Source organism: Daucus carota, chromosome 8 (assembly GCF_001625215.2).
Source record: "Daucus carota subsp. sativus chromosome 8, DH1 v3.0, whole genome shotgun sequence".
NCBI classification, from domain to species: Eukaryota; Viridiplantae; Streptophyta; class Magnoliopsida; order Apiales; family Apiaceae; genus Daucus; species Daucus carota.
In genome coordinates this window covers 10,924,929-10,951,274 of record NC_030388.2, presented here as the reverse complement: position 1 = coordinate 10,951,274, position 26,346 = coordinate 10,924,929, and the positions used below count along the sequence as shown (strand labels likewise).

Below are 26,346 nucleotides of genomic sequence, written 5' to 3'. Positions count from 1 at the left end.
ACCATCTAAATCCAACTTCCGATGGTAGATAGATATCAGTTCAAACAATACACAAAATCACGTCTGACCTGTTATTGTTAATCAGCACAACTCAATAAGCAAGAGCAAATAACCTTATCAACCAAAGATCATCGAAAATCATGCATCAACCACAACTAGGGTTCAACTCAATTCTAGAATAATATCTACTCTAGCATAATAAAGAAAATAAAGATGGATTATACAATGGATTCTTCAATCCCGAAGTCAAGAAGAAGAAAAAGAAGAAGTGTTTTTAACCTAAACTAATGATACAATACAATCTCTCTGATGTTTATTCTCCTAATATATAATTGATTTTAATGCTTACAAGGAATTACAAAACAGATTCCTAAACGGAATTGGTTTCTCCAAGGAAAATTCGTAGCTGACTTTTTTGTCCTGTTTCTGGGCTGATTCTGTTGGATTTTGGATATTGGACCATCTCTGAATTAAAGAAAATTCTCTAAGCTTCGCGTGGGCTGTAAGATCACCCAATTCTGACTTCTAGAACTCAAGATACGGCCCAAACGGTGAGTCAAGTGCAAGCAATCCAACAAATCCGAATTTCCTTCTAATTAATCTCCAAATTAAGCTTTTTATTCCCATTTCCTCCAAGTTTAGGAACTCCTTGCTTCCTACAATAAAACATTAAAATCTATTAAATAAATATCCAATTCAATGCAAAATATAATAAATATGAGGAATAAAATCATATAAAATATATGTAAATATATACTCTATCATCCACCCACTCCTGAACATAAATCCGGATTGGTGAGAATAGTTCAACCATATCCTGACAAGTAACCCAATCCAGATTGGGTTACCTCAATCCCGCCAAGAACCGGGAGCAAGACCAACTCCAACCTCGGTTGGAGGGACCAACAATGCAAGGACGCAATCCTGGAGGCGCATCCAACCCGGAGAGAATTCCATGACCCTGGAGAGGCAATCAACCCGGGTTGGTGGACACCAGTCCTGCCAGAACTTAGTCTGGATATGAACCGGGATCCAAGTCACACAATGGTCAGCTACTGACACTGTGAAGACAAACCTCAGAACACTCCAAAATGCTGACACCTGGACAGGTGTTAAGCATCCAAGCCCTACAGATGGACGACTGGATCCAAGGTACACATCCTTAAACCCTAATCCTAGGCCTATAAATAGACCAAGGATGAGAGGCTTAAGGATCTTCTTCTCCGCACTCTCATATTTCTCACACACTCTAAGCCACCATAAACAGCAGCCATACACCTTCACCCACCACACATAGATAGCTCATTTCCTGTCTATCTATTTTCCGACGCCTGTACTCATTCTCACGCCGGAGGCGCCGCGGGGCTCAAACCCCCCTCCGGTGTTGTTTTGCAGACACCCGTCGAGCAGCTACACCGCAAGACACCAGTACACGGCGGAGGAAGCACCGGAACGGGATTTGGCGTTATCAGTTACTTATCTCATCACCTATTAATAATATAAAATAAAATAATAAATTGCCAACAAGGTGTTGGTGTGGTGGTAGAGCTCTTGTACCCCTTGTGGGAGGTCGGGAGTTCGACTCCCTACTGTAATCAACTAGCAAAAAAAAATAATAAATTTTAGTGATTCATAGTGATTTAGATAATTTATTTTTAGTGTCAACTTCAATAGCAATCCTTATATTTGGTTTTCTATTATTATTTTAATAATAAATTTGAGAGAGAAAAAGGGGAAAAAAGCGAAAAGACAAAAAAAGAAGGAAGGAGATGATTTTTTATTTATAAATATTAAATATGTAATGGCTAATTATAACCTAAAAATATGTTATGGCGAGGAAAGTTGGGGATGTGCTAGTGATTTAAGTAACCACTGCGATAGTGTTGGAGTATATTTTTTTGACACATTATCTAAATGTAAGTTTAGGACATCGTTTAGGTAACTAGTGATTGGACATGTTCTTAAACCTCCCTACTGTTAGAAAAACTACCAGTAAATTATCTTTTGTTTCTTTTCACTAATTTAATAAACTGAAATAATCTAACACAGGCACTGCAAAATGATTAACCAATTGTTTCACTATTAATTACTTCTAAATCACAATTTCAGTCTTACTAATTACTATATCAAGTCAATTAAGAACCAGCTGATCCTTTTTGCCCCACTGGATGTAGAAAAAACAAAGTCTTAACAAGATTATTGAAGTCTGTTGAGCCCATAAAGTATTAGTATCTATTAATATATGCTTAGTCTGGCAAAAAGTATTATCAGGGATTATTATCCTGTAACAGTATAGATTAATAAAGCCACAACAATTCAAAAATGACTTATTATTCTAATCACAAGTCTCAAACTAAGCCACCTGAATGAAACCAGAAGGAAAGACAAATGAAGTACAACAATAAAGAATAAACAAAACCATAATAATTAAGGAATCAAAATGCTGGAGGCAATATAAAAAGGGCCATGGCTGCTCAATTCTTATATTGCATAAGACGTGCTTGTAGTTTCATACATTTTTTCTAAGTTAATATTTCGGTTAACTTGTCAAGATCGAAAATAAGTACTTATTTTTATCATGAATCAAATGCCTGTAAGTTAAGAAGCACTGTTAAAAATAGGAAAAAAGGTACTTATATAAACACACGAACCAAATAGTCTTAAATTAAAAAAACACTGTTTGATAATTTCTCACAAAGTTTAGATAGTATACTGTAATTTATTTTCTGCTCAACAATTTATACTATGTAAAGGTGAGTAGTGAGTTCCCTTACGTTGACCATTATGAGACTGCAGCTTTGTTGCCATAAGTTTCTTGAATGTGATCTGCCGTCCATCTTTTAAAAGAGTTCGTGATTCGTGTTTGGCACTACAGTCGTGCCGATTCGATATGTTACAGATCTACGTAGTACGCAGAAAGAGTTACTCCTTCCGTTTCTTTTTTCTTTTCATGTTTGTGATGTCGGTACTGTTCATAAACAAATTACTAATTTACATATAATCTATAAAACTAAATATAGTCACGAGTGATCTCGTTGGATTCGTATTCACGAGTACTTTAATACAGTGAAGTTTTATATTTAATGCTACTACGAAATGAAAGAATATTAACGATCAAAAGTGTGTGTTGGCAAACATGAAAAGTACAAATAGGAAAAGTATTTAAAGACGGAGGGAGTACTTGTATATTTAATGAATTTTGTCTCAATCAGCAGGAATAACAGGATATCTATACACTACACAATTACTTTAGATTAGTTTGTGTTTATAGCATCTTCAACGACGTTGGTTATAATAGTCGACTAAATTAGACCTCTGAGTCATTATGTAAATTTTGCCTGTAATAAATTTTGATTAGATGATATTGGCTATGTTGGTTGACTATAATTTAAAAATAGTATGTTATTAATATTTTAAATTATTATAAATAGAATATGTCACTTTAATATGATAATGAACTTTAATATGGTAACAAACGATATTAAAAATGAGAAATGAATGGTTCATCCATTTCACAACACAAAATAATAATTCAGAAACTAATATATATATATTTGAGGTTATGGTTCCCAAATTCGTTAATCATGAACAAATATTTTCTTAAAAATCATCTTGTGCATGCATTGAATTAAACTATTTTTGATGGTGTTTGATTTATAATTAAATTTTATAAAATTAAAACTCGAATTGAATTTCATATTATAGAGTATTAGTTAAGATCAATTCTTCGAAACAACATCGTTTACAGAGGCGTCTTCAGGGGGAGTCTTCCCATCTATTTGCCTAGGGCCTCCATCCATACAGGGGCCTCCTATTTATACAGTCCTTTAACTTTAGGCCCATGTAATAAAATAAAAAATAGATAAAAGCCCAATAAAATATAATGTTTTTTAATATTTTAAATCACTTTAAGTCTTTAATATATCCAAAAAGGTAGAAAACCTAATACGCTCAATTGAGCAGATATAGAACCAGAGCAGCAAGCCAGCAAAGGTAATATATAGTGATCTCTTCAATTCTTCTCTACTTTGAGATTTTTAATTCAAAATTAATTTTCTATACTAGATACTACATATTTTTGATTCTTTGTAGTATATTACTAGGGCCTCCGAAATCCTGGAGACGCCCCTGATCGTTTATCATTTATTTTTTTAGAAAACATTACTTAAATTCTCAAAATTTTATTTTATGTCAATCATTCATGACCCAATGGGCCAATAGGCCATGCACAAGAGATTTTCAGAGAAACCTTGTCTAAACTCTAAATCATCTGTGCTTTGCTATAAACAATTTGTATATACTGTAATGCAAGTTAACCACGTCAGTCCCTGGTCCAGTAATAATAAAAACATAAACCACAAACAAAAACAAACAAAATAAATAATTAAATAACTAATACTCCCTCCGTCCCCCTCAATTGTTTACATTGGAGGGGGACACGGAGACCAAGACAATGTAGATGAAAAGTGGGTAAAGTGGTGGGACCTATCAATATTTAATTATAGATTTGAGATAGTGGAGGAAAGTAGTGGGTGTAATAGTAGTTTTTATTGTTAAATATGAGATAGTGGGGGAAGATAGTGGGTGTAATGATGAGAAAAACTTACTATTTATGGTAATGTAAAGAAATGAGAGGGACATCTCAAAATAATAACGGTAAACAAATGAGAGGGACAGAGAGACTAATAGACTAATGGTACAGTAATTAGACAAAGCTTATCTACATTTCAGCGAAACTTGTTTGTCTATATATATCAGCATCAAACTGTCCTTCCCTCATGTTCCAGCACGTCCATTTCCTTTATACAAAAACACACACACAAAACTACAATTATAACGGCCAGGCCAGCAGATTTCTGGTAGTTTCTTTTTACATGTGGGCCCCACTTTTTACTGCATCTTCTTGGATCATCCCTAACACATGAAAGTTGCTTCAATCTACTTTCATTCATATGACCATTTCCACCACTTGGGTCACTCTAATTTTCACTCTTTTTGATTGTCTTTTTATAAAGCTTGCATCTTTGTGAAACCCCATTTGGGTTTTGTTAGTATTTGACTTTCTTGATTCAAGAAATTGGCTTTTTTGTTTAGGAGTTCAAGAATTTGAGCAAACTATATATAAAGTTAACAGCTTTATGTGAACCCCATTTGGGTTTTGTTAATATTTGACTTTCTTGATTAAAGAAAATGGATTTTGTGTAAAGGGTTTCAAGGATTTGAGGAAACTTTATGTAAGTTTGGCATTTTTATCGAAAACCCCATTTGAGTTTTGTTAGTATTTGAGTTTCTTGATTCGAAAACTGTTCTATTGTAAAGGGTTTTGAGGATTTGAGCTAATTGGTCACTGGTGTGTGTGAAATTGCTTATTTGGCAGATGGGTATGAGGGAACAGAGTAAAGTGAGGGACTTGAATGTGGAAGAGAGACAACTTCTTGTAGCTATTAAAGCATCTGGTGAAATTCCAAGAACTGCTGTGGTTTGGGCTTTAACTCATGTTGTTCAACCTGGGGATTGTCTTAAACTGCTAGTGATCATTCCTGTTTTGAGTTCAAGTAAGCAAGCATCTTTATGTTTGTTGCCTATCTATGTGTTTTACTTGTTGAGAAGTAAATGGAATTGGTGTATTTGTAGTTTGGATCGAGTATTTTGCGGTTTTAGGTGTGTGTCGGTGATTGCTTGTAAGTTAGTCTGAGGTTTTGTGTTCATTGTTTTGATGGTCTAAAGGTATTGGTGATGTTACTTAATCATTAACTTCTGAAACGTATGTATAATGTAGATCTTTTGATTTGAGGCCTCATGTGCAGTTCTTCTAATAATGTATATGTTCATACAGATTACCCCATTTGATCAACTCCAAATAAGTGATGGAAGCTTAAGGTTGAAATTTTATTAAAGATTCATATTTATGTAGTATTTTACGCAATTAGAGCATGCCTACTGCTAAATGCAAGATGGCTATAGCTATTGCTACAATTTGACATTGAGAAGTGCTTTTTGGTGCTAAAATAGAACTTAAGCTCCAATGTTAGTCACAATTTGCAATTAAGTAATTCCAGATTTGACTAACATTTTATCTAACTCTTCATACTTTCATTTGAAGTGGAGCAACTTGCACTTGGATTCTAGTTGATTGGTGATGTGGCAAGGATGTCTATTGCCATCTTTGGTTGTTAATACTTAATATAGCAAATTGCATTTTTTTTTTCCATTTAATTCTACGCATTGGAGTGATGTTTTGTACATCTGGTTCTAGATTATAGCTATAAAACCAAATAAAGCTATGCATTGGACTTGCTTTAAGGCATGCACTTATACTTATTCAACAGCTTGGTGACCTGAAAGATATGTATTGGGAAAATTATTTATATAGCACAAATCAGTTAAGGAAAATCTCAAGTTTTTATGATTAAAGCAATTAGTGACTTAATTGATATTCTAGTTTCAGTTTAGGTCTATATTAACAAGAATAACAATCTTCTCATTACATGTGTCCTGTGGGTCTTATTATCTAGGCCTTCTGAACGTTGTTACTTATTATTCTCTTATAGGCTTCTGGTATCAGTTGCAGACTTTATAGATTTCGATAATATATAATATTTTCCTTTTGTAGGTAAAAAAATATGGGGTTTCCGTAAATTTGGAAGTGATTGCACCTCTAGTCACTGGAGATCTCTTTCTGGAACAGTGCCATATCAGAAAGATGATATTGTAGACTCATGCTCCGATATGATGCTTCAACTCCGTGATGTATATGATATAGATAAGGTAATTAAGTTGGTAGGAACTCTTATGCTTACCTTATATTTTGGTATGATATGCTAATTCTATGCTTCTATTACTGTCACTGAATTGTAGTGCACTAATTCTTCCTAACAGATAAAACTCAAGATAAAAGTTGTCTGTGGCTCACCAAGTGGAGTAGTGGCTGCTGAAGCCAAAAAAGCTCAAACACATTGGGTTGTATTGGATAAGTAATATATTACATCTGATGGAATATTATGATATGTTTGTGCATTAGAGTTGTTTTGGTCTAAAAAGTTTGTCTTTTATCCTTAGAAATTAAGTTTCTTATTATTGAAACTCTGTGAGTATTCTTTTTTTTTTTTATATTTTAATCATTCCATTTAAATTCAAAAAACAGAAAACTAAAGACGGAGGCAAAACTTTGCATGGAACAGCTAGAATCCAATCTTGTTGTAATGAAAAAGTCTCAGGCTAAAGTACTTCGTTTAAATCTGGTTGGATCACCTAAGATGGAAACTGATATTTCATCTGCGTCAGATTCATCTGCAGAACATGGGGTAAGTGACCACAGTCTGTGGAAGGCCACTCGGGTGCCAAATGTCACTCCAACAAGCAGTCCAGAACATTCATCTTGTAAAATCACTGGTGCTGGAAAACTGCCGATATCAAACTTAAATCTGATTACATCACCATTTGTGACATCTGATTTCAACTGGGATCTGAATAAAGAGAGATTTTTGTATACAGACAGATATCAAAGTCCTGATGATTCTGACTCTGATACTGAAAGTGAAGACTTTAGTTCTCCTTCAACAAGTTCAAGTTCCCAGCAATGGATGCGAGATGGTCTTAGTTCTTCTGGTGAATTGTCAAAATATTTGGTGAAAAAATCACAGTTATCTAGTGGCAGATATTTGAATCCTGTGTCTGAAGGTTTAAGGGGAAAATTCTCTGAACTTGATCGAGACCATGAAATTAAGGTGCTGACTGACAGGCACAATCAAGACTCAAGTAAGAATCTGAGAACAACTATATCATGCACCAGAAATACACTTGCTGAACCTCCTCCATTATGTTCAGTATGTCAGCACAAAGCGCCTGTTTTTGGAAAACCTCCTCAATGGTTTACCTATGCAGAGCTAGAACATGCCACAGATGGATTCTCTGAAGCTAATTTCTTGGCTGAAGGTGGTTTTGGTTCTGTACACAGAGGTGTTTTACCAGATGGTCAGGTCATAGCCGTCAAACAACATAAACCAGCTAGTTCTCAGGGTGATCATGAATTTTGCTCTGAAGTTGAGGTCCTAAGCTGTGCTCAACATCGTAACGTGGTGATGCTCATTGGCCTGTGTGTGGAAGACAGGAAACGATTACTAGTTTATGAATATATTTGCAATAGATCTTTGGATCATCACCTATACGGTACTTGCATTTCTGACCTTAAATTGTTTGTAGCAACTAGCAAGTGTATTGATCCCTTGGCAGATTTAACTTCCCACTTGGCTTCTTCCTTTGTTTAATTTTATCATTGCTAGTTTTTCAGTTTCATTATAAGATATGCACATTCCCTTTTACTTTTTTTTCATGAATTGTTTTCTTTCTTATTTGTCGTGTTCATCTGTTGTAACTTTTAAGTTTCCCAATTGTTTATTCAAAACGTGAAGAGCATAAATCTAGTGTGATAATATGTATGTGGTGCCTTATCTCTTGTGTATGATCTTTCTTTTTCCTTTAAAATTTGGAATTGCAGTGAATCTGGATGCACTAGAATGGTCTGCACGACGAAAAATTGCGGTTGGTGCTGCTCGAGGATTGAGATATCTTCACGAAGAATGTAGGGTGGGCTGTATTGTCCATCGTGATATGCGGCCAAACAATATTCTGCTCACACATGATTTTGAACCACTGGTAATCCATTCTAGGTCCTCTCTAAAATTGTGCAGTAGATATATTTTTGAGTATATGCATCTTATTTTGAGTGCAGCTTAACAACCAAAATAATTCTTCTTCTCATCTTGTTTTCACCAAATTTCCTTCCCATTTTTCATTCAACAGGTTGGCGATTTTGGATTAGCTAGGTGGCAGCCAGAAGGAGACATGGGTGTAGAAACAAGAGTAATAGGAACATTTGGGTAAACACAAAGATAGAGCCGATATGTTAATTATGGAGTCTGAAAAATTATATTGATTAATGCAAATTTTCCTAGGTACTTGGCTCCAGAATACACTCAAACTGGTGAAATTACGGAAAAGGCTGATGTGTATTCCTTCGGGGTCATATTGGTGGAGCTCATCACTGGACGAAAAGCAATGGATATTAACCGGCCGAGGGGCCAACAGTGCCTCACGGAATGGGTAAGTCCTATAGAACTTTAATATAGATGATATTGTGGATCAATACTATAGTGGAGCATTGATAGGCCCAATGATTTATCCAGGCTGTAAAATAATCAAGCTCTAAAACAGAAAAGTAATGCCCTTACTGTTTTAAATTTTTTTTGGCACAGACTCTACAGCCTTAACATTTGGATATTTATAACTATATAACTTTCCATTTCTAGGCATTGCTATTACTAATGGGTTGAAGTCATTAATCAAAGATATTTCCGCTAATTCATTATCAAGATTTTTTTTGTTACGCTTATGTATTTGTGTATTAGAGGAGGGGGAGTGAGGATTTGGATCTATGGCCATTGTCATGTGTGCCTTTGGGCTACACACTCGGCCTTATTATGAAGTTTATTTTTATTTTTCCTTAGTTATAGTTATTAGGTTTACCAGTCAATATATATTAGAATATTGAAAGACTACAGGACTTGTGGTGTATTATGCTTTAAGTACCAGACGAATTAAGACAGCATTGTAAACTTTGTAATGCAGTAAATGTGTCTTTAGATAAAGATTAATTTAAGCACTAAACCCAAAAGGAGATTTTGGTATTTTATTCGTGCATGCTACATTCAAATGGGAACATTAAAATGAAATAAACCCAATTCCTTTTTAGTACGATAGAGGATAATTTAGGAAGAATTAAAGAAAGAAACATCATATAGAGGGTTTTAGCAGTTAGCGGTTATATACTTGTTTGTGAATATAATCAACTGAACTGATAACGATTTAAAAAGTATGAAAATTGAGGAGTTATTTTCTTTTTGATATGGAGCAGGCAAGGCCGCTATTGGAAAAGAATACCATCACAGAACTGATTGATCCACGCTTGAGAAGCGGCTATATAGAGCAAGAGATCTCATGCATGGTACATTGTGCATCCTTGTGCATCCGGAAGGATCCTCATTTAAGGCCTCGCATGTCTCAGGTTGGTCCATGTCATTGAACTAAGTTGTCAAAACTGAAATTATGTTTAAACATTTGCATTAGTTCTCCAAAATATTAATGAGAAAATGGTTGTCTGAGTGAATTATTCTTGCCCTCTCTCTATAAACACAAGTCCAATTATTTCTAATTACAATCTGAACTTATTATGACAAGGCCTAAAGGTGTATCTGTCGGAAATTACTGATTAACATCTAAATTCTCAAGATTGCAAATATTAGCAGGCTGTTATCTATCTTTATATTCATCTTTTGTACAACTTAATTCCACCCGGAAACACTTTAATGTTGATTTCTAGATGATAGAAGTCAACCACTCAAAAAGTAGCATAAAATTGTTTTCTCATTTCTTGTTTTTGTATATCACAAAGGTACTCTGGATGCTCGAAGGTGATACTTCCATGAATTCTTGCATATAAAAAGTAGCCTTCCCTTTGCATAGTTCGAAAGAATGACTGTCCAATGACACTGTCAAGGCAAGGCAGCTGCAATGTTGTAATTCAACTGTTGCAACATCAAGTTTAGTACAAAGCTTCTTAACTGACGTACACGGCATCTGAATGCAAAGAGCCTATTTTTGTACAAAGCATCTTTGTAAAGCAATATTTACTTGAGCCTTTATTTTATTTTTTTGTTCTTAAAATTTCCCTTCAAAAGTGAATCAATGTGCAGTTGTCTATTGTTCTTGTATAGTAATTAAAGGATGCTGTACCATTTTCTGGTGAAGGAAGAAGTGTTTTTGAAAACTCTAGGATCTCTTTTCTCTGTACCCTGAATTCTCTCATCTTGTACAATATACAGAGTATAACTCCGGAACAAACACTACAGATGAACCATCATTCTCAACAGCATGCTCTTGTGGATTGTTGAAAACTTGCATTCTTTTCTGGGTAGAAAGGCAGGTTTTCGGCAAGAACTTTAAACCTGTACTGACTGAAACTCAGCAATCTAACATGTCATTCAAATGCATTGTCTGATATAAATCTTGAATTCATAGTACTCAACTGTCTGGCTATCTTCAGATCCTTTTCTTATTGCCAGAAATTGTAGCTTTGCCTTCTAAGAATTTAGAAAACTTAACTAGGACCACCATTACTATCCTGTTCTGAAATTCAAAAGAACAAAAAAAAAGGTAAGAGGAACAACACGAAGATCCCCTTTATCGATCCTTGTAGCAACTTTGTCTTGTCTTACTTTGATACCGACCATATGTTTATTTAGTGCGCACACACTTTATCATGGTACTCTTCTGGTTAAAACAAATCTTGAAATTTTGTTTGTTTGACCAATTGACCCTGACAGTTTTTCTTGGTTTCATATTTTTATTTTACATTTTTGGAAGTGTAGTTCCTTGATCAATAATATATCAATCAACATAGTATCCAGCAGGGTATATAAGTACAACATGCATGTAGAGAAGCTGTAATGAACTTTGCCTTTTTATTTCTTGCTCTGTTACTCTCTTGTTAAACTAAGCATGGCAGTTAGCAACAACATCATAACAGCAGTGAACTTCATAGCACTAATGTGTTCCATCCCTATAATCACGGCCGGAATATGGCTTTCCTCCAAGCAAGACAACCAGTGCATCCACTGGCTCCGCTTTCCAGTCATCTTCATTGGAATCCTCTTCCTCCTTGTGGCCTTATCGGGTTTTGTAGGCGCTTACTGGAACAAACCAGGACTCCTGTCTTTCTTCCTATTCTCCATGGCCTTTCTCATTGTTTTCCTCCTAGTTCTCCTCATCCTTGCATTCACCGTTGCTCGACCCTCTGGCCAGTTCTCTGTACCTGGTCGTAGGTACAAGGAGTATCGTCTCACGGGATTTTCCAAATGGCTGAGGGATCATGTTACAGATGATGAAAACTGGCATGGTATAAGGGCTTGTTTAGCTAATTCTAAAGTTTGTCCCAAGCTTAGTCAAGAATATGACTCTGCTTATCAGTTTTTCAATGCTCATCTCACTCCTATTGAGGTAAACTTTGCTTTTACATATCGTTCCTTCTTAATCCCTAGACTCTTATAGCTAAATCTGACATACGACTCATTCTCAACCGTCTAAGGAAGGTTAGATGTACGAGAACTATACAAATCCGGATAAAGGTTGTTTTCGTAAAGACTCTCTTATGTTTAAAAACCAAGAGTCTCAAACATGGTTAAACTAAACATTAATATATTAGCTTAAATCAATCTGTGTATGATAATTACATCTGAAAGTTGACATGATTACTGTTATTAAGCCTTTTGCATTTCAATCTTTTGTTACTCATGAATCTTTATGTACCATGCTTTAAAGCTATTTTTTCTAATTTGATTAATTATATTCCAATATAAAACCCCTGTGATCAGTAAATCAAGGATTAAAGGGCATTCCATTAAGAACCTGTTTGTCAAACTGTAGTAAACCTTTTAACCTAATCCTATACTTATATTCTTGATTGGAAAAGTTGGTTAAGGGTTGTGCATTGTTTGAACTTATCTCAAATACTGCCATGTTGTTTGATACTCTTTTTTCCTTTAATTAGGGCAGGAGAACCAAGCATATTAGCATCATTACACACTTTTTATCTTTAGAAAAGTTGATCAGTGCGCCTATACAGTATTTTATACTCTGACATCTTCCGAATAAAATGTTTAGTTTATACACATTGAGTGATAAGGGTAAAAATCTTCCTTCATCACTAAATCGCTAAATTTTATCATACTCAGACCTTACTCTACGAGTGGATAAACTAAGTAGGTAATATTTTATCCTCCTCAGACCTTACTCTACAAGTGGATTACACTAAGTAGGTTACACTACACGTACGAGCAGGTTACACTGAGTTGGTTTGGTTTAATTAAACGTGCTATTCTTTACTCGAGATGTCAGAGATCATGTCAAAATTGACAAAAAAATTCTTATTTCAGTCAGGATGTTGCAAGCCACCAACTATGTGCGGGTACCAGTACGTGAACCCGACAATGTGGATAAACCCGGTGAATTCAGTTGCTGATGCAGATTGCTCTATCTGGAATAATGACCCTAGCCAATTGTGCTACAGTTGCGATTCTTGCAAGGCTGGTTTACTAGGGAACCTCAGGAAGGAATGGAGAAAAGCTAATGTCATTTTGATTGTGGCTGTCGTGGTTTTGATCTGCGTTTATCTCATCGCCTGCAGCGCCTTTAAGAATGCTCAAATCACGAATCTTTCTCAGCACAAGTAGGCCTCATTCGTCAGAAGATGATTTTAGTTCGGAATATGTCAGTATGATCTCTGTTCCTTCGGTTCGTCAAAAGATAATTTTAGTTTGGAATATGTTAGGATGATTTTTGTTCCTTCGGACTAAGTTTGTTTATCACTAGTTAATTATGTAGATATTCTGGTTCGATATCCATTTTACAGAATCAATTTAAAGCAATTTGGGAGTTTCGTAACCTTTTTTTCAGGTTCTGGATTCCATATTCGCTATGTATTTTATTGGAACATGATTAAGTTGGAATCGTATTCAATTGTTCATCACTTTATTTATCCATAGATTCTCTTCTAGATTGATGCAATTGTGCTCCCTCTTGTCTTCTTCGAAATATATAAATGTGTGTTTTATTATTTCGCAACAAATCATGTGTTTCCATGTGCGTCGTTGTGGGATTGTACAATTTCTAGCGTGTTGTTTGTTTCGAAGCTTGCTAAAATTATAGTTGGAATTCTACAAAGGTTTTAGGTAGACAATCAATAACAAAAAATTTTTAGTAGGCAATCAACCGACTTTACCAGCACTAAACACACAGCAGCAGTACTACATTTCCACAAGCTTTTAACTCTAGTGATTCTAAACTTGGATGTTCAGAAAGAGTTATTCGGAAAAAATCACATTTATATAATATTTTTTAATATTATATAATTTATAAATGTTTAATATTCTTATTTATAAAACAAGTCATTAATCTTAAAATATATATAAATATATACAAGTATCTTTTTCAGAAACAATTCATATTAAAAAAATTAAGATAAGACAGTTGAGAGATTATTCATACTAGACAGAAAACTCATACACACTGATGTTTAACTTAAGAGAGAACATATTACTTGTGAAATATTCTTAGTGCTGAAATCTGTTACACTAATGTGCATATTACAATATATAAATGCAATAGGCTATTCTAGATGATTTAGATGCATGAGCCTTGATAGATTCATGGTACTTATATTAAATGCTGATACATTAATCTTTCTAATGCATGAACCTATAGAATGGATAAGGTACCAAATACATCATGTACCAGGATCCCCGCTAAGCATCCATGGTTGAACGTTTAAAGCGCCCAACTTATAATTGGTGAATTCATAGGTTCAATTCCTACCGGATGCACGTCAATGGGACCCTCCGATAAGTCTATTGGAATTGGGTCTGTATCAATAGAATCTCATCATCCATATATAACGAATTAGTGTGGTATATTCATATCATAATATATGAACAGTAAGAACTAGCATTCTTATTGAGACTAGAACTCATAAGGAAGAAAATATATATATGGATGGAATCAAATATGCAGTATTTACAGAAGAAAGTATTCGGCTTCTTAGTACTTTTAGAAACTTCAGGAAGTTTGCACAATATTTCAACACTCCCCCTTTGTGCGAACTTCAGGAACCAAGCCGAATTGTTCTCTAATAAACTCAAATTTCGCCTTAGGTAGTGCCTTTGTAATTATATCAGCAAGTTGTTTATTTGTATCAACTTTAATAAGATCAATCTCCTCTTGCAACACCTTCTCCCGTATGAATTAATGATAGTGCACTTCAATGTGCTTAGTTCTCATGTGAAATACCGGATTGGAAACTAGACAACTTGAGCTCATATTATCACAATATAGCTCAACTGGTTCCACAAAAGAATGGTTGATGTTCTTAATTAATCTTGTTAGCCATACGCACTCCTTTGCAGCAACTGTAGCTGCATATATTATACTCTGTCTCTGTACTTGACAGTGCTACGGTAGCCTTGCTTCTTGCTACACCAAGATATTATTGCCGAACCAAGGTTGAAAATATAACCTGACGTTGATCTTCTTGACAAGGGATCACCTGCCCAATCTGCATTAGTGAACCCACTTAGTAAAACAGCCTGTAATCCATTGTATGCTTAAGATAACGAAGTATCCTATGTGCAGCATCCAAGTGAAGCTTCTTTGGCTTTTGCATGAATTGACTAATAACTCAAATCGAAATGAAATATCAGGCCTCGTAATCGTCAGATTTATTAAGCTTCCAACTAAAGTGCGATATGTCTTTACATATTTGAGCTCTTTCCCAATATTAGCTTTCATCTTCAGATTTTGCTCCATTGGAGTGGATGCTGGTCTGCATTTCATAATCTTGAATTTCTCAAGGATCTTTTTAGCATATTGACCTTGATAAACGAAAATACCATCTTTGCACATTGATGCCTCGAAACCAAGAAAGTGTTTCAGCTCCCCTAGATTTTTCAACTGAAAACGGGTAGCGAGTTCATTCTTCAATCTATTTATTTCTTGTTCATCGTTCCCAGTTATTATCATGTCATCGACATATAATAACACAATGACATAGACCTTCGAATCTTTCTTTATAAATAAACTCGCATCAGCACTTGAGGAAGCATAGCCACAAAATATTAGATATTGAGCAATTTTCCCGAACCAGGCCTGCGGAGCTTGTTGAAGCCCATAAATTGCTTTCTTCAGTCGATATACGTAATCAGGAAATTTCTTTGATTTGAATCCGAAAGGCTGCTCCATATGGATTTCTCTATCAATATCTCCATAGAGAAATGCGTTCTTTACGTCAATTGCCAAAGTTTCCATCCTTTAGAAGCTGCCGTAGATAAAGTAGCTCGAACTAATGTCATCTTAGCTACTGGACTGAAAGTTTCTTCATAGTCAAGGCCATGTTTTTGGGAGAAACCACGAGCCACAAGTCTCGTCTTATATCGGTCCACACTTCCATCAGATTTACGCTTGACTTTGTAAATCCATTTGGAAGAAATTGGCTCGACTCCTTTAGGTTTAGGTTCTAGATCCCATGTCTCATTCTTATGGTGTGCTGATATTTCTTCCTCCAGAGTAGCTTCCCAATTTAGATGTCCTTTAGCATCTTCACATGATGATGGTTCAGATTCTTCAAAAGGACCAGCAAAGAAACACTATGTTATTCCATCATAATCAGCCCCGATAGTGTAGTCCTTGTACCTTTTATTCCTCCCACGTCATCTTTCTGATCGTCTAGGCAGTTGATCACTTCCTTAAGTTCCACCATCTGCTGCATGAGTTGTTTCACTTTCACTTGCTGAACCATCATGATAATGATTTTTTCAGTCTTGCACATCTTCATTGTCTTCATTTTCAATGTTTGGTGGATCTGGAAGTTGTGTTAGTATAGGCTACACATAATAAGATGATGTTTCATCAAAGACAACATCCCTAGATGTCACAACTTTGAGAGTGTGAGGATCCATACACCGCCATCCTTTTCTTTCAAGATCATAGCCCACAAAAACATATTTTTGTGCCTTAGCATCCATTTTTGCACGCAGTTGATCAGAAACAATGACATAACATACAGAGCCAAAAATTCTGAAATACGAGACCGAAGGTTTCTCCTTATAAAAAACTTCGTATGGAGTCTGCATGTTAATGACTTTTGAAGCTAATCTATTAATCACATGACAAGCACAACGCATAGCCTCTGCCCATAACTCTTAAGGAAGACTCTTTGAATACATCCAGCTTCTACTTACCTCTTGTAAATGTCTTAATTTCTGTTCAACAACTCCATTTTGCTGCGATGTTCTTGGACACGTCAATTGTCTTCTTATTCCATGTCTTTCACAAAAATCAGCAAACTCGTTGGATTTAAATGCTCCTCCATTATCAGTTCGTAAACACCTGATTCTTCTTCGAAACTCCTCCCCCCTCAATATTTCTCTTAAATTGCTTGGAGATCAAGAATGTAGCAGATTTTTCTTTCATGAAGAACACCCATGAAAATCTTGTATAATCATCAACAATTACAAGCATATAATGAAGACCATCATAATTTGCTACATTGCTTGTCAATAAATTAGAATGGATCAGCTATAGAGGTTTTGTAGATTTGGTAGAAGATTTGCCAAATGGAAGACGATGTGCTTTACCATATTGACAACCTTCATAAACAACTCCACGCGGAATATTTCCCAAATTAGGCAACCCATTAACAATATTGTTTTCTGAAATATTTTTCAGCTTCTCATAATTCACATGCGCCACGAGCATGCCACAAAGATATTTTTAATCTTGTCGGCTTGTTTTCTCCACAAAAGCTTCAATTGCCAACAAAACATAAAGAGAATTTACTCTTTTCCCCTTGAACATTGTATCAGCTTGAATACTTTTAATATTTCCCAAAATCTTAACATCATTTAGACCAAATAAAACATATCTTCCAGAAATTGAAAGCTGAGATACTGAAATATGATTTTTAGTCATACCGGGGACATGATATACATCATTGAGAGTGACTTTACCAACATTCGAATCCATGGTCTTCACTTTCTCATGTCCTTCATTCTTCACTGGATGAACAGAGCTGTCTGCTATTACAATTGCTTTACTTCCCTTGTGTTCTTTCTGAGATGAAAGCAAAAAAACATCACCTGTTACATGATGAGAGCAGCCGAAGTCAATGATCCAGTCTCTTGAATAGTTGATAGTTGCAAAATCTTCTTCAAGACTGCCTCCATCAATAGAAGTTAGTGCTGATTCTTGCACAATGTTGTCGAAATTTGTTGTCTCAGTTGAAAGACAAGTTTCCCATCCAGCAGAATTTTCCTCCTTATTATGAGAAATGCTTGCATTTCCTTCTACAAATTTGGTTCTGCAAAACTTCTTTATATGTCCAGCTTTGCCACACCTGTTACATATTATATTCTTCCTGGCCTCGTATTGAGAATTCTCTGAATTCATCTCTTTTTGTTTAAAATTCTTTCCTGGCCAGCTTTCACAATCAGATGCACTCTTTGACTTCTAATATTGTCCACCTTTGAAATATTTGGGTTTCCATTGCTCCCTACTACTGAAATGGTCTCTCTTCGAGTTCTCCTTTTCCTTATTTCCCTTCCAGCTTGTGTAATTATTGTAGCGCCTTCTTCCAACAAACAATGCCTCGTCGGTTTCAGAAATCGAAGCTTTCGCCATCTGCATAGCTAAAGCTTCTTGATTGGTAAGTAGATTCTCCAACTCCACAATTCTAGACTGATTTGCCCATCCTTGAATTGAAGTTAAGAATGGGGTATACTCCTTCTTTATGCCACGAATAAGATACCTGCGCATTCGTGCTTCCTTAATTGGCTTGTCTAGATCAAGTTCTGAAATTTCTGCACATAAACTCTTAACCTTCTGAAAATGTTGAGCAATTGTCACGCTCCCTTGATTTGTATTAGCCAACTCTGTCTCCAAAAATTGAAGCCTAGCTGTGTTCTTCTTGGTTAACAGCGTCTCCAATGTGTCCTAAACATCTTTTGGTGACTCTATACCTCGGATAAGATCAATAAGATCTTTGTGAATAGATACTCGCAACGCAAACAAGGCTTTCTCGCACTTAATCTTCCACTTTCTTCTTGCTTCAGAATTTTCAGGTGTATCCGAAGGCAAATCTGTATCACCTCCATCAATAATATCCCAAAGATCTTGTCTATGGAGACACACCTTCATGCACATCCTCCAATACTGATAGTTGTTGGTTGTTAGTTTGTCCATTCCAAACTGATTCAATGATCCACCATTGATATCCATCCTCCTGGAATAAAAACACTAGAAGCAGCTACTTTAAGTGCTTACTTGCTAGCCCCATCGCCTTCAAAACCTCATCCACAGTCATGACAATGAAATGTTTGGAGAGGAGTTTAGCTGACAGCCACTTTTGAGCCAAGAATTCCTTGAGGGTTCCATTCACTGCATGGTAAAGAATATCTCGACCATACAGACCATGACCCGCAGGAGCATCCAAGTCTGCAGCTTGTATGCCAGCCATTACAGCTTGCTCTTCAGTGAGCCCAAACATTGGTCCCATGGCAATCCATGCCTTTCCACCAGTATCGTCCTGGGCAACAACCCCCCCTCCATTGACATTGCCATTTGGGAGCGGCTGAGTGGACATCATACAGTGGACATTAATTTTATTGTAATTCGTATCCGGTAACTCCCTGAGAAGCTCCATGGATATGTGAAAGTAGAGCTAATCAGAGGAGAAAAAAGAAGAGAGAAAGATGGTGGGAGTATGGAGTGACAAGGAGTGATATGTATAGTGCTGAGGGTAGATAAAGTAGTATCTCTGTGGCAGTAGAGGCCTGCTGTGAGCATGGGGAAGATAAAAGATTTATCCTAAAAGAAGTACAAAAGGTAAAGCCTACACCAGACCTCAAAGTATCAACATAATCCCTTGGCCAATAACTGATAAAACGGCTGTACTGCAGTCCTCGAAAAGCCCGTATGTTAGTAAATCCCAGATAACATTGAACTCGACATCCTTTGTTTAATTTATCGAACGGAGCTCGAATCTAAACCGTCCAGGAATAAAGTGTTTTAATGTGTATCTTAATATTTATCATCAACTTTATGTAGTGTTAATTCTTCGGGTATACTTAAAATAATAAAATAATCAAAATAGAGTACTTTAAATAAATAAGCACATCAATTTTAGTTTTAAACTAATTTCTAATTTATATGTAAATTTTACTAAACAATTTCCGTCTTATCCAACTAACAAACATAAGTTTAAAACAAAAATTTATTTAAAACCATTCACAACTTTGGAGAAATGTACGGTATCATCTCTAATACTGGAGCGATGTATCCATTCCGGCATTTCACCATAAATCATTTCATACTGCAATCTTGCTTCCAATCCTTCTACCAAATCATAAGCCATGAATGCATCTAAATCAGGCTCATGTTCGGAATCTGAATCAAGATAAATTTTACTATTCTTCTTGACTGGTTATGGTTCATGATGCACTGTTTTGAATGCATCAGAATATGAATTTGACTTCCCAACTGTTGTTGGTTTCTTCTTCGCTCTGCGTACTTTCCACTTCAAATGAGTTTCATTCCACTCATACAAGAGAAATTGAGTTTGTTTACGCTAGCGTTGACTTCGGCGCACCCCTTCTTCTATTGAAACAGGAACCTCAGGAATGACATTTTCAATAATGTGACCAACTAACCATCATTACCCACATGTTCGCCATCACCACCAATTTCATCATCACTATTAAAGGGCACAAACGGTACCGCATTACTCTAGAAACCCTTCTTCTCCTCTCAGTCCTGAGATCTCCTTGCATCACCCTGACCAGCTATACAGTCACCTTTTTCAAGGTCTACACCAGCATTATGACCAACACGAGACTCAGACCTCCTATCATCCTCATCTTGAGTATTGCACAAATTTTCATTTCTAGAAATCATGTTGCTACTCATAGTCCTGGCCCTTGTCTATCTTGCATCAGCCACAACGTCTTTACCGCCATCGCTTCCAACAAGAGCCTCAATCCTGCTAACATCAATATCTTAAATAGTCCTCACATCACTTTGAGCCCTTCTTTCATTATTGTGCAAATTTTTATCTCTCAGAGCCCTCCTTGCATCACCCTGACCAGCTTTACCATCACCTTCTTCAAGGTCTACACTAGCATCATCATCCCTACTTGAGGGATGAAATAGAACCATTTTCTTGCTGACAGAACCTCTCTTCCAGAGGCACCAACATGAGCCTCGATCCTAACATCCTTGTTTTGAGTACTGTGCAAATTTTCATCTCTGGAAATCCATCTAGTCCCCTCATTTCTGACCTCAGCCTCAGTCCTTGCATCAACCACATTGTCCTTCCTCCCAGACTCACTCGTGTTAACTTCCCATCATTTCCTTTCTGAGTCAAAATATAATTTCATATCAGATTGAAGATAGTCTAATCAATTGTAAAAGGCTTCTGCAATGTTTTCAACTCTTAACAGGGCTCAAGATAAATTTTAACAAGAGTGCCTTATATGCTAGAGGAGTAAATAATATTGTAATGCAGTCTTGGGCTGACATCTTAGGCTGTTCAGTAATGCAGTTCCCCTTCACATATTTAGGAGCATCTATAGGAGCGAACTCAAGGTTAACCAACTTTTGGACCCCTTTGCACCAAAAGGTTGACAGAAGGTTGGCGGGCTGGAAACGCAGATGTCTGAACATGGCTGGAAGAACCACTTTTATCAAGGCCTCCATAAATAGTCTTCCAACATATTGGTTTAACCTTTACAAGGTTCCCAAAGGTATTTCAGCTTAAATAGAAAGGAGGAGGAGAGACTTCCTATGGGATAATAAAAGACTACACTTGCTCAATTGGAGTAGAATTTGCTTAGCAAAGGAAAAAGGTGGTCTTGGATTAGCCTTGGTTGAAAGGAAAAATCTGGCACTTTTGGGTAAGTGGTGGTGGAAGTGGTTTGCTAATAGGGGCAAACCTTGGAATGACCTAATTATGGACAAATACAACCTTTGATGCTATAAGGATTTGTCACAATGTCAGGCACTATCCTCAACCTAGCGAGTTATTAAAGGGGTAAGTAGCCTAATCTCTTCTCCAATCATTTCAAACCTTTTGAAGTCAGAACAAATGCAATGGAAAGTTGGTAATGGTCGAAGAACACACTTTTGGGAAGATGCATGGAATTCTTTTGGCTCAGTACTCTCAAAATACCCCAGACTCTACAGGCTCTCAAAATAGAAATTTAAAAATATCCAGGACATTCTCTCCCTATGGCTATACCACAACTCTCTGGAACCCAGCTGGGTGAGACCCCTTAAAGACTGAGAACTAGATTTGGCAGGGGAAGTAGAGGTTATCTTAAGAGGATTTCAATTACAACCAGTTGAGAATAAAGTAGTCTGAAAAGTCAATAAGGCAGCTTACAACACCAAGACCTGTTTTGAATAATTAGAAGCCACAGATCCTCATGAATATCCTGTTAACTGATCTTTGATCTGGAAAACGAAAGTCCCTCACAAAATTCAATTGTTCTTGTGGAAGCTAGAAGCTAATGCACTCCCTACAAATGAAAACCTACATGCAAGACTGGATTCAGTGTTCTCTAAAAAATGTCCAATGTGTAGGGGTAATTGAATCTATCAACCATATTTACTGGAACAGTGAGGAAGCCAAGTCAATTTGGTGCATAATAGCAAATTGGCGGGCTCTCAGTTCTTCTCAGAGGTCCAAATTGGGCAATTCACTCAAGGAATCTTTCACTATCTTTAAAGGGAAAATCATCTCTTCAGCTTGGAGGATTAGTATTGTAGCTGCATTATGGTCTCTATGGTTAAGAAGAAATGATTTGGTCTTCAACCAGCACTGGGAGCTTCTTGCCACAACAGCTGACTTGATCAAGTTTAGGAGCTTTAAATGGTTGAAAGCTGAACTTAGTTTCCCAGATGAGCTGTTTAACCTGTGGCAAGTTAATCCAGCTGGTGCAACTATGCTACATAATAAACAAGGTCTTCATCAAGATTTAGTATGGTGGAATGCTGAGTTTCAAATACACACAGATGGCTCATGGAAATTACTCAATCATAACCATATATATAGCAGGAATTGGTGGATGCATTTTAGATAGAGATCAAAATTTAATTTTTATTTTCTCAGGGCCATCACAAGCAACATCTCCTAGAGAAGCTGAGAGAGAGGCAATTCTGTTTGCTTTCAAGTCCTTCACCTCTCGGAGATCAATCCAAGGTCGTCTACAAATAAAAATGAACTGTATTTCTCTAGTTCATGATTTCCAAAAATATAGGGCGGGCTATACCAACCCAGATGACCATGCAGATTGGATCAGGCTGATTAATAATCCAGGAATTAAGGTATGTTACAGCCCAAGAGACAATTTAATTGCGGCCCACGATTTGGCAACCCAAGGAACGAACAGAAAGGGTTATTTTACATGCTTGGTGCTGATAATTAATTTACTTAGGGCTGTATTTTTTACAAATATCGCAACAAATTTTCTCTTGTCAGTTCGATTTATAACTAGAAGGAAAATACTAGCTAGAAATCTGTTGTAATTTCTTGAGCAACCCAACTCACTCGCTGCTTCTCAAAAAATTTACTTTCTCCTGGGCCAATGGGCAGACGTTGCTTGGAAATCTAAAGGAGTGTCTTGGCTAATTAAACTGCAGAATGCATGTATTTTCATTGGGCAGCGCAGTGCAATTATGGAGGCACAAGGATACTTAACAGGCACGCTTTGGCTAAAAAGATAGTCTCCTAAATAGCTCCAACTTCAATTCTCAAACAATCTCATATTTCTCAGCCTAGGGTTTTCTTTCTCTTGCTCAAAATGGTTAAGTCATGGGTTTGGCCTCTCAAAGGATTTATCAAAGTGAATGTCCATGCTTTCACTCTGGATCATCCCATGCCGAATGGAAACGACTCTGGCATTGAGATAGTTCTGAGGAATCGTAAGGGCACTATCATCAAGATGTACTCGGGTACAATCATGGATCTGACCAAGCATGGAAATGAGCTTTGGGCGATGCTGATCGAGCTAAAAGGGGCGTTCTTGGAGAATGAACATATGGTGGAACTAGAATCTGATAACAAGGATGCTATCAAGGAATGGGAGGAATGGAAGTGGTACTCGGATCCCAACCATGAGAATGTCATCCAGCAGCTTAATCAGCGAAAAAGTGACCCGAACCTAACCCTGGTGGTCAGAGTAGTCGAGGAGTCCCAGAATGCACTGGCCAGGTACTAATTAGCTCATGTTGGGTCTCAGCAGAGAACCAGGTTGGTGGTGATTCATCTCCTGCATGGACATTTTAAGGAACTGTGGAGTCTGGATATGGGCTTAGGTACTTGACAGGGTGAGTTTGAGGCCATGTCTGAGGATGAGTACGAAGATTGGCTCTGGGAAGGTGAAGAGGTTGAGGAAGGCAACAATGTGGAAGTGATGGACGTGTCCGATGATGACACAGAGGAAATGAACATGTTGCTGGATGGAGTTGGTCAGCCAGGGTCAGGAATCGCAACTGAAGAAGTAACAGTGTTGCTGGTGCATAACCCTTGTTAGGGTTCTTTTGTTTGATTAATTAGTATTTAAGTTGGTTCAAGTATGCTTTAAGTAAGTTTTAGTTGTTTAAGTTCTTTTGTTGATAGGGTCTCATCTAGTTCATACTTCATACCCTTGTGATATGTCCTAATTTTTTTTTGAGTCAAGTGAATCTTGATTAAAATCTCCCCCGTGATCTATTGGTCTTGTAAAGATCCTGGGTTTATTATATTAATGAAATCCTTGCTTATCAAAGAAAAAGTTTATTTAAAACGAGATCAGATTTAGAGACTAGTTAATCATTTGACTGAATTTAAAATTATAATTTATGATTTAAGGTGACTTCATATGATAAGTTAGTAGTTTAAAATTTTTATTTAAATAATTTGATTTTTTAATGATTTATGAATTAATAAATATAAAAAATAAAATTAAAAATAATTTATTAGTAACTATGACTTATTTGTAATTTTTATCAAAAGAAATTTGTAATAATTAAAATATTAAACAAATATATCAAACTATTTTTCATTTTAATTTCTAACTATGAAATAAAAAATATTTTTCAAATGAAATTTAAAAATAATTTTAAACCAATACAAGCTCTATTATCTTTTAGACTCAGAGGGGTGTATTGGATTGGGATTTTAAAGCATTTTTTTGCATTCACGAAATCCGAGGGTATTCGATTGGGATTGTTTGAAATCCATTAAAATCTTGAGGTATTCAATTGGGATTTTAAACTATGCTACAAAATCTAGTTGTATTCAATTGGGATTTTAAATTATGCTTTAAAATCCGATGGTATTCAATTGGGATTGTTTAAAATCCATTAAAATCTGATGGTATTCAAATGCTGCTGGATTTTTTTTCATTTCATAAAATGATGGATTTTGTGGCATTCTTCAGTGTATTTTAAGTTTTTTGAAATCCCACCAAATTCAATGAGATTTTGAAGCACTGTACCTAAATCCTATCAACTCTGCGACATTTCATCAAGAATCCGCAAAAAATCAAAATCCCATACAATCCATTAAAATCCATAGACTAAAAACAATGCATTAAAATCCCAATCGAATACACCCCCGTCAGTCACAGAAAAGATAAATAAACTAGGACCAACTTAACACGTATGCCATCATAAAAAAAACAAAAAAAAACTTAACACGTATGCCCTGAACACTAAGTAGAAGATTAAGTATTAAAGAGTAAATGCACATCTCATTTCACTTTATCAATTAAAAAATTCTCCATATGATAAAGTGATGAAATTGCAGATCTATATAACGAAAACATGGTGGCCACTTGCCAGTACTACCAGATCTGAGGGATTGTAACTGCAGGTAAACACGCTAGTTTTTGTAAATCACTGTTATGATGGTAGTAATTAACTTAGAACTTGAACAAATAAGATAGGGATTATGTACTTTAAGTTTTATTTTATGTTTTAAATTTTTCGATTTTTTTACCAGATCTCAGTCACAGCTGTTTGAGTATATTATGATGGCTGTTGGAGCACAAGTTTACACCAAAAAATTTAGCCTTGATTTATATGAGATATATTTTTGTCCGATGAGTTGTTAACAACATGGAATAGGTGGAATAGGAAAGATTACTGAACCGTTTGGCAGATGACAGAATGTGCTTATCTGAGTTCGATGGTGGCTGCTATCTTGACAGCCGAAAAGGAATGTTTGGTACCAGGAAAGTTCTGTTATTTGTTCGTGTCATGGAGATTGGTTCATCGGAAACATTATAACCACACGAAACATTCAGTTGGAGTATGGTTTAGCAGGATCATTATAACCACACCAATTGAAAGTTGGTACAAGACGATGCAATGTCTACCGCAAGATGTTGAAAGTTGTTGGTACAAGGCATTGGAACTTGATTTGCGCATAATCATAATAACATGAAGATTCTTTTTCGGTGATAGGATTTTATTATAAAAATGATAACAAGGGAGGCACACTTCTTTCAAGCTATTGCAACTTGATTTGTGTACAAAGAATAATCATAATAACAACAAGAAAGCGTTTGGGAGTAGGCGTATAAGCGATTAAGATTTGGGAGGAAATGGATATTTTGCAGCTCTCTAGCTACCGTCTTCAGAGGAACAACTTATGTAGAAGATACCAAGGACCAAAGAATCAACAGTGCTTCTTTTTTGTTTAGA

The 26,346-nt window shown here is 36.1% G+C and overlaps 3 protein-coding genes across 4 annotated transcripts; 2 read left to right on the top strand and 1 right to left on the bottom strand.

Moving 5' to 3' along the window:
• The first annotated feature begins 4,728 nt into the window (after nt 1–4,728).
• Nucleotides 4,729–10,830, top strand: LOC108192349 (inactive protein kinase SELMODRAFT_444075). 2 transcript variants are annotated; one of them, XM_017373335.2, is made up of 10 exons: nt 4,729–4,859; nt 5,378–5,555; nt 6,614–6,768; nt 6,880–6,974; nt 7,145–8,169; nt 8,498–8,655; nt 8,803–8,879; nt 8,955–9,102; nt 9,914–10,063; nt 10,451–10,830. In XM_017373335.2, exons 1-10 carry the CDS (start codon nt 4,779–4,781, stop codon nt 10,496–10,498), a joined length of 2,115 nt encoding a protein of 704 aa, XP_017228824.1. In that variant the 5' UTR covers nt 4,729–4,778; the 3' UTR covers nt 10,499–10,830. The 2 variants fall into 2 exon arrangements, with proteins under 2 accessions (XP_017228824.1, XP_017228825.1); XM_017373336.2 differs by having other exon boundaries at nt 4,779–5,234.
• Nucleotides 10,831–11,462: 632 nt separating this feature from the next.
• LOC108192527 (tetraspanin-2) lies at nt 11,463–13,582 on the top strand. The gene is made up of 2 exons (XM_017373337.2): nt 11,463–12,054; nt 12,990–13,582. The coding sequence occupies exons 1-2, from the start codon at nt 11,557–11,559 to the stop codon at nt 13,284–13,286; spliced, it is 795 nt and encodes a 264-aa protein (XP_017228826.1). The 5' UTR covers nt 11,463–11,556; the 3' UTR covers nt 13,287–13,582.
• Nucleotides 13,583–15,887: 2,305 nt separating this feature from the next.
• Nucleotides 15,888–16,402, bottom strand: LOC108204052 (uncharacterized mitochondrial protein AtMg00820-like). Its single transcript, XM_017373332.1, has 2 exons — nt 16,297–16,402; nt 15,888–16,225 (listed from the first exon to the last, which is right to left on the bottom strand). Exons 1-2 carry the CDS (start codon nt 16,400–16,402, stop codon nt 15,888–15,890), a joined length of 444 nt encoding a protein of 147 aa, XP_017228821.1.
• Between the last annotated feature and the right edge of the window lie 9,944 nt (nt 16,403–26,346).

Coding starts and splice junctions, on each gene's coding strand:
- LOC108192349 (XM_017373335.2), top strand. CDS start 4,779: ATGTTCCAGCACGTCCATTTCCTTTATACAAAAACACACACACAAAAC. Junction 8,170..8,497: donor TTTGGATCATCACCTATACG/GTACTTGCATTT, acceptor TTGGAATTGCAG/TGAATCTGGATGCACTAGAA. Junction 10,064..10,450: donor TAAGGCCTCGCATGTCTCAG/GTTGGTCCATGT, acceptor TATATCACAAAG/GTACTCTGGATGCTCGAAGG.
- LOC108192527 (XM_017373337.2), top strand. CDS start 11,557: ATGGCAGTTAGCAACAACATCATAACAGCAGTGAACTTCATAGCACTA. Junction 12,055..12,989: donor CTCATCTCACTCCTATTGAG/GTAAACTTTGCT, acceptor TTCTTATTTCAG/TCAGGATGTTGCAAGCCACC.
- LOC108204052 (XM_017373332.1), bottom strand. CDS start 16,402: ATGGTTCAGCAAGTGAAAGTGAAACAACTCATGCAGCAGATGGTGGAA. Junction 16,226..16,296: donor TGACGTGGGAGGAATAAAAG/GTACAAGGACTA, acceptor GTCCTTTTGAAG/AATCTGAACCATCATCATGT.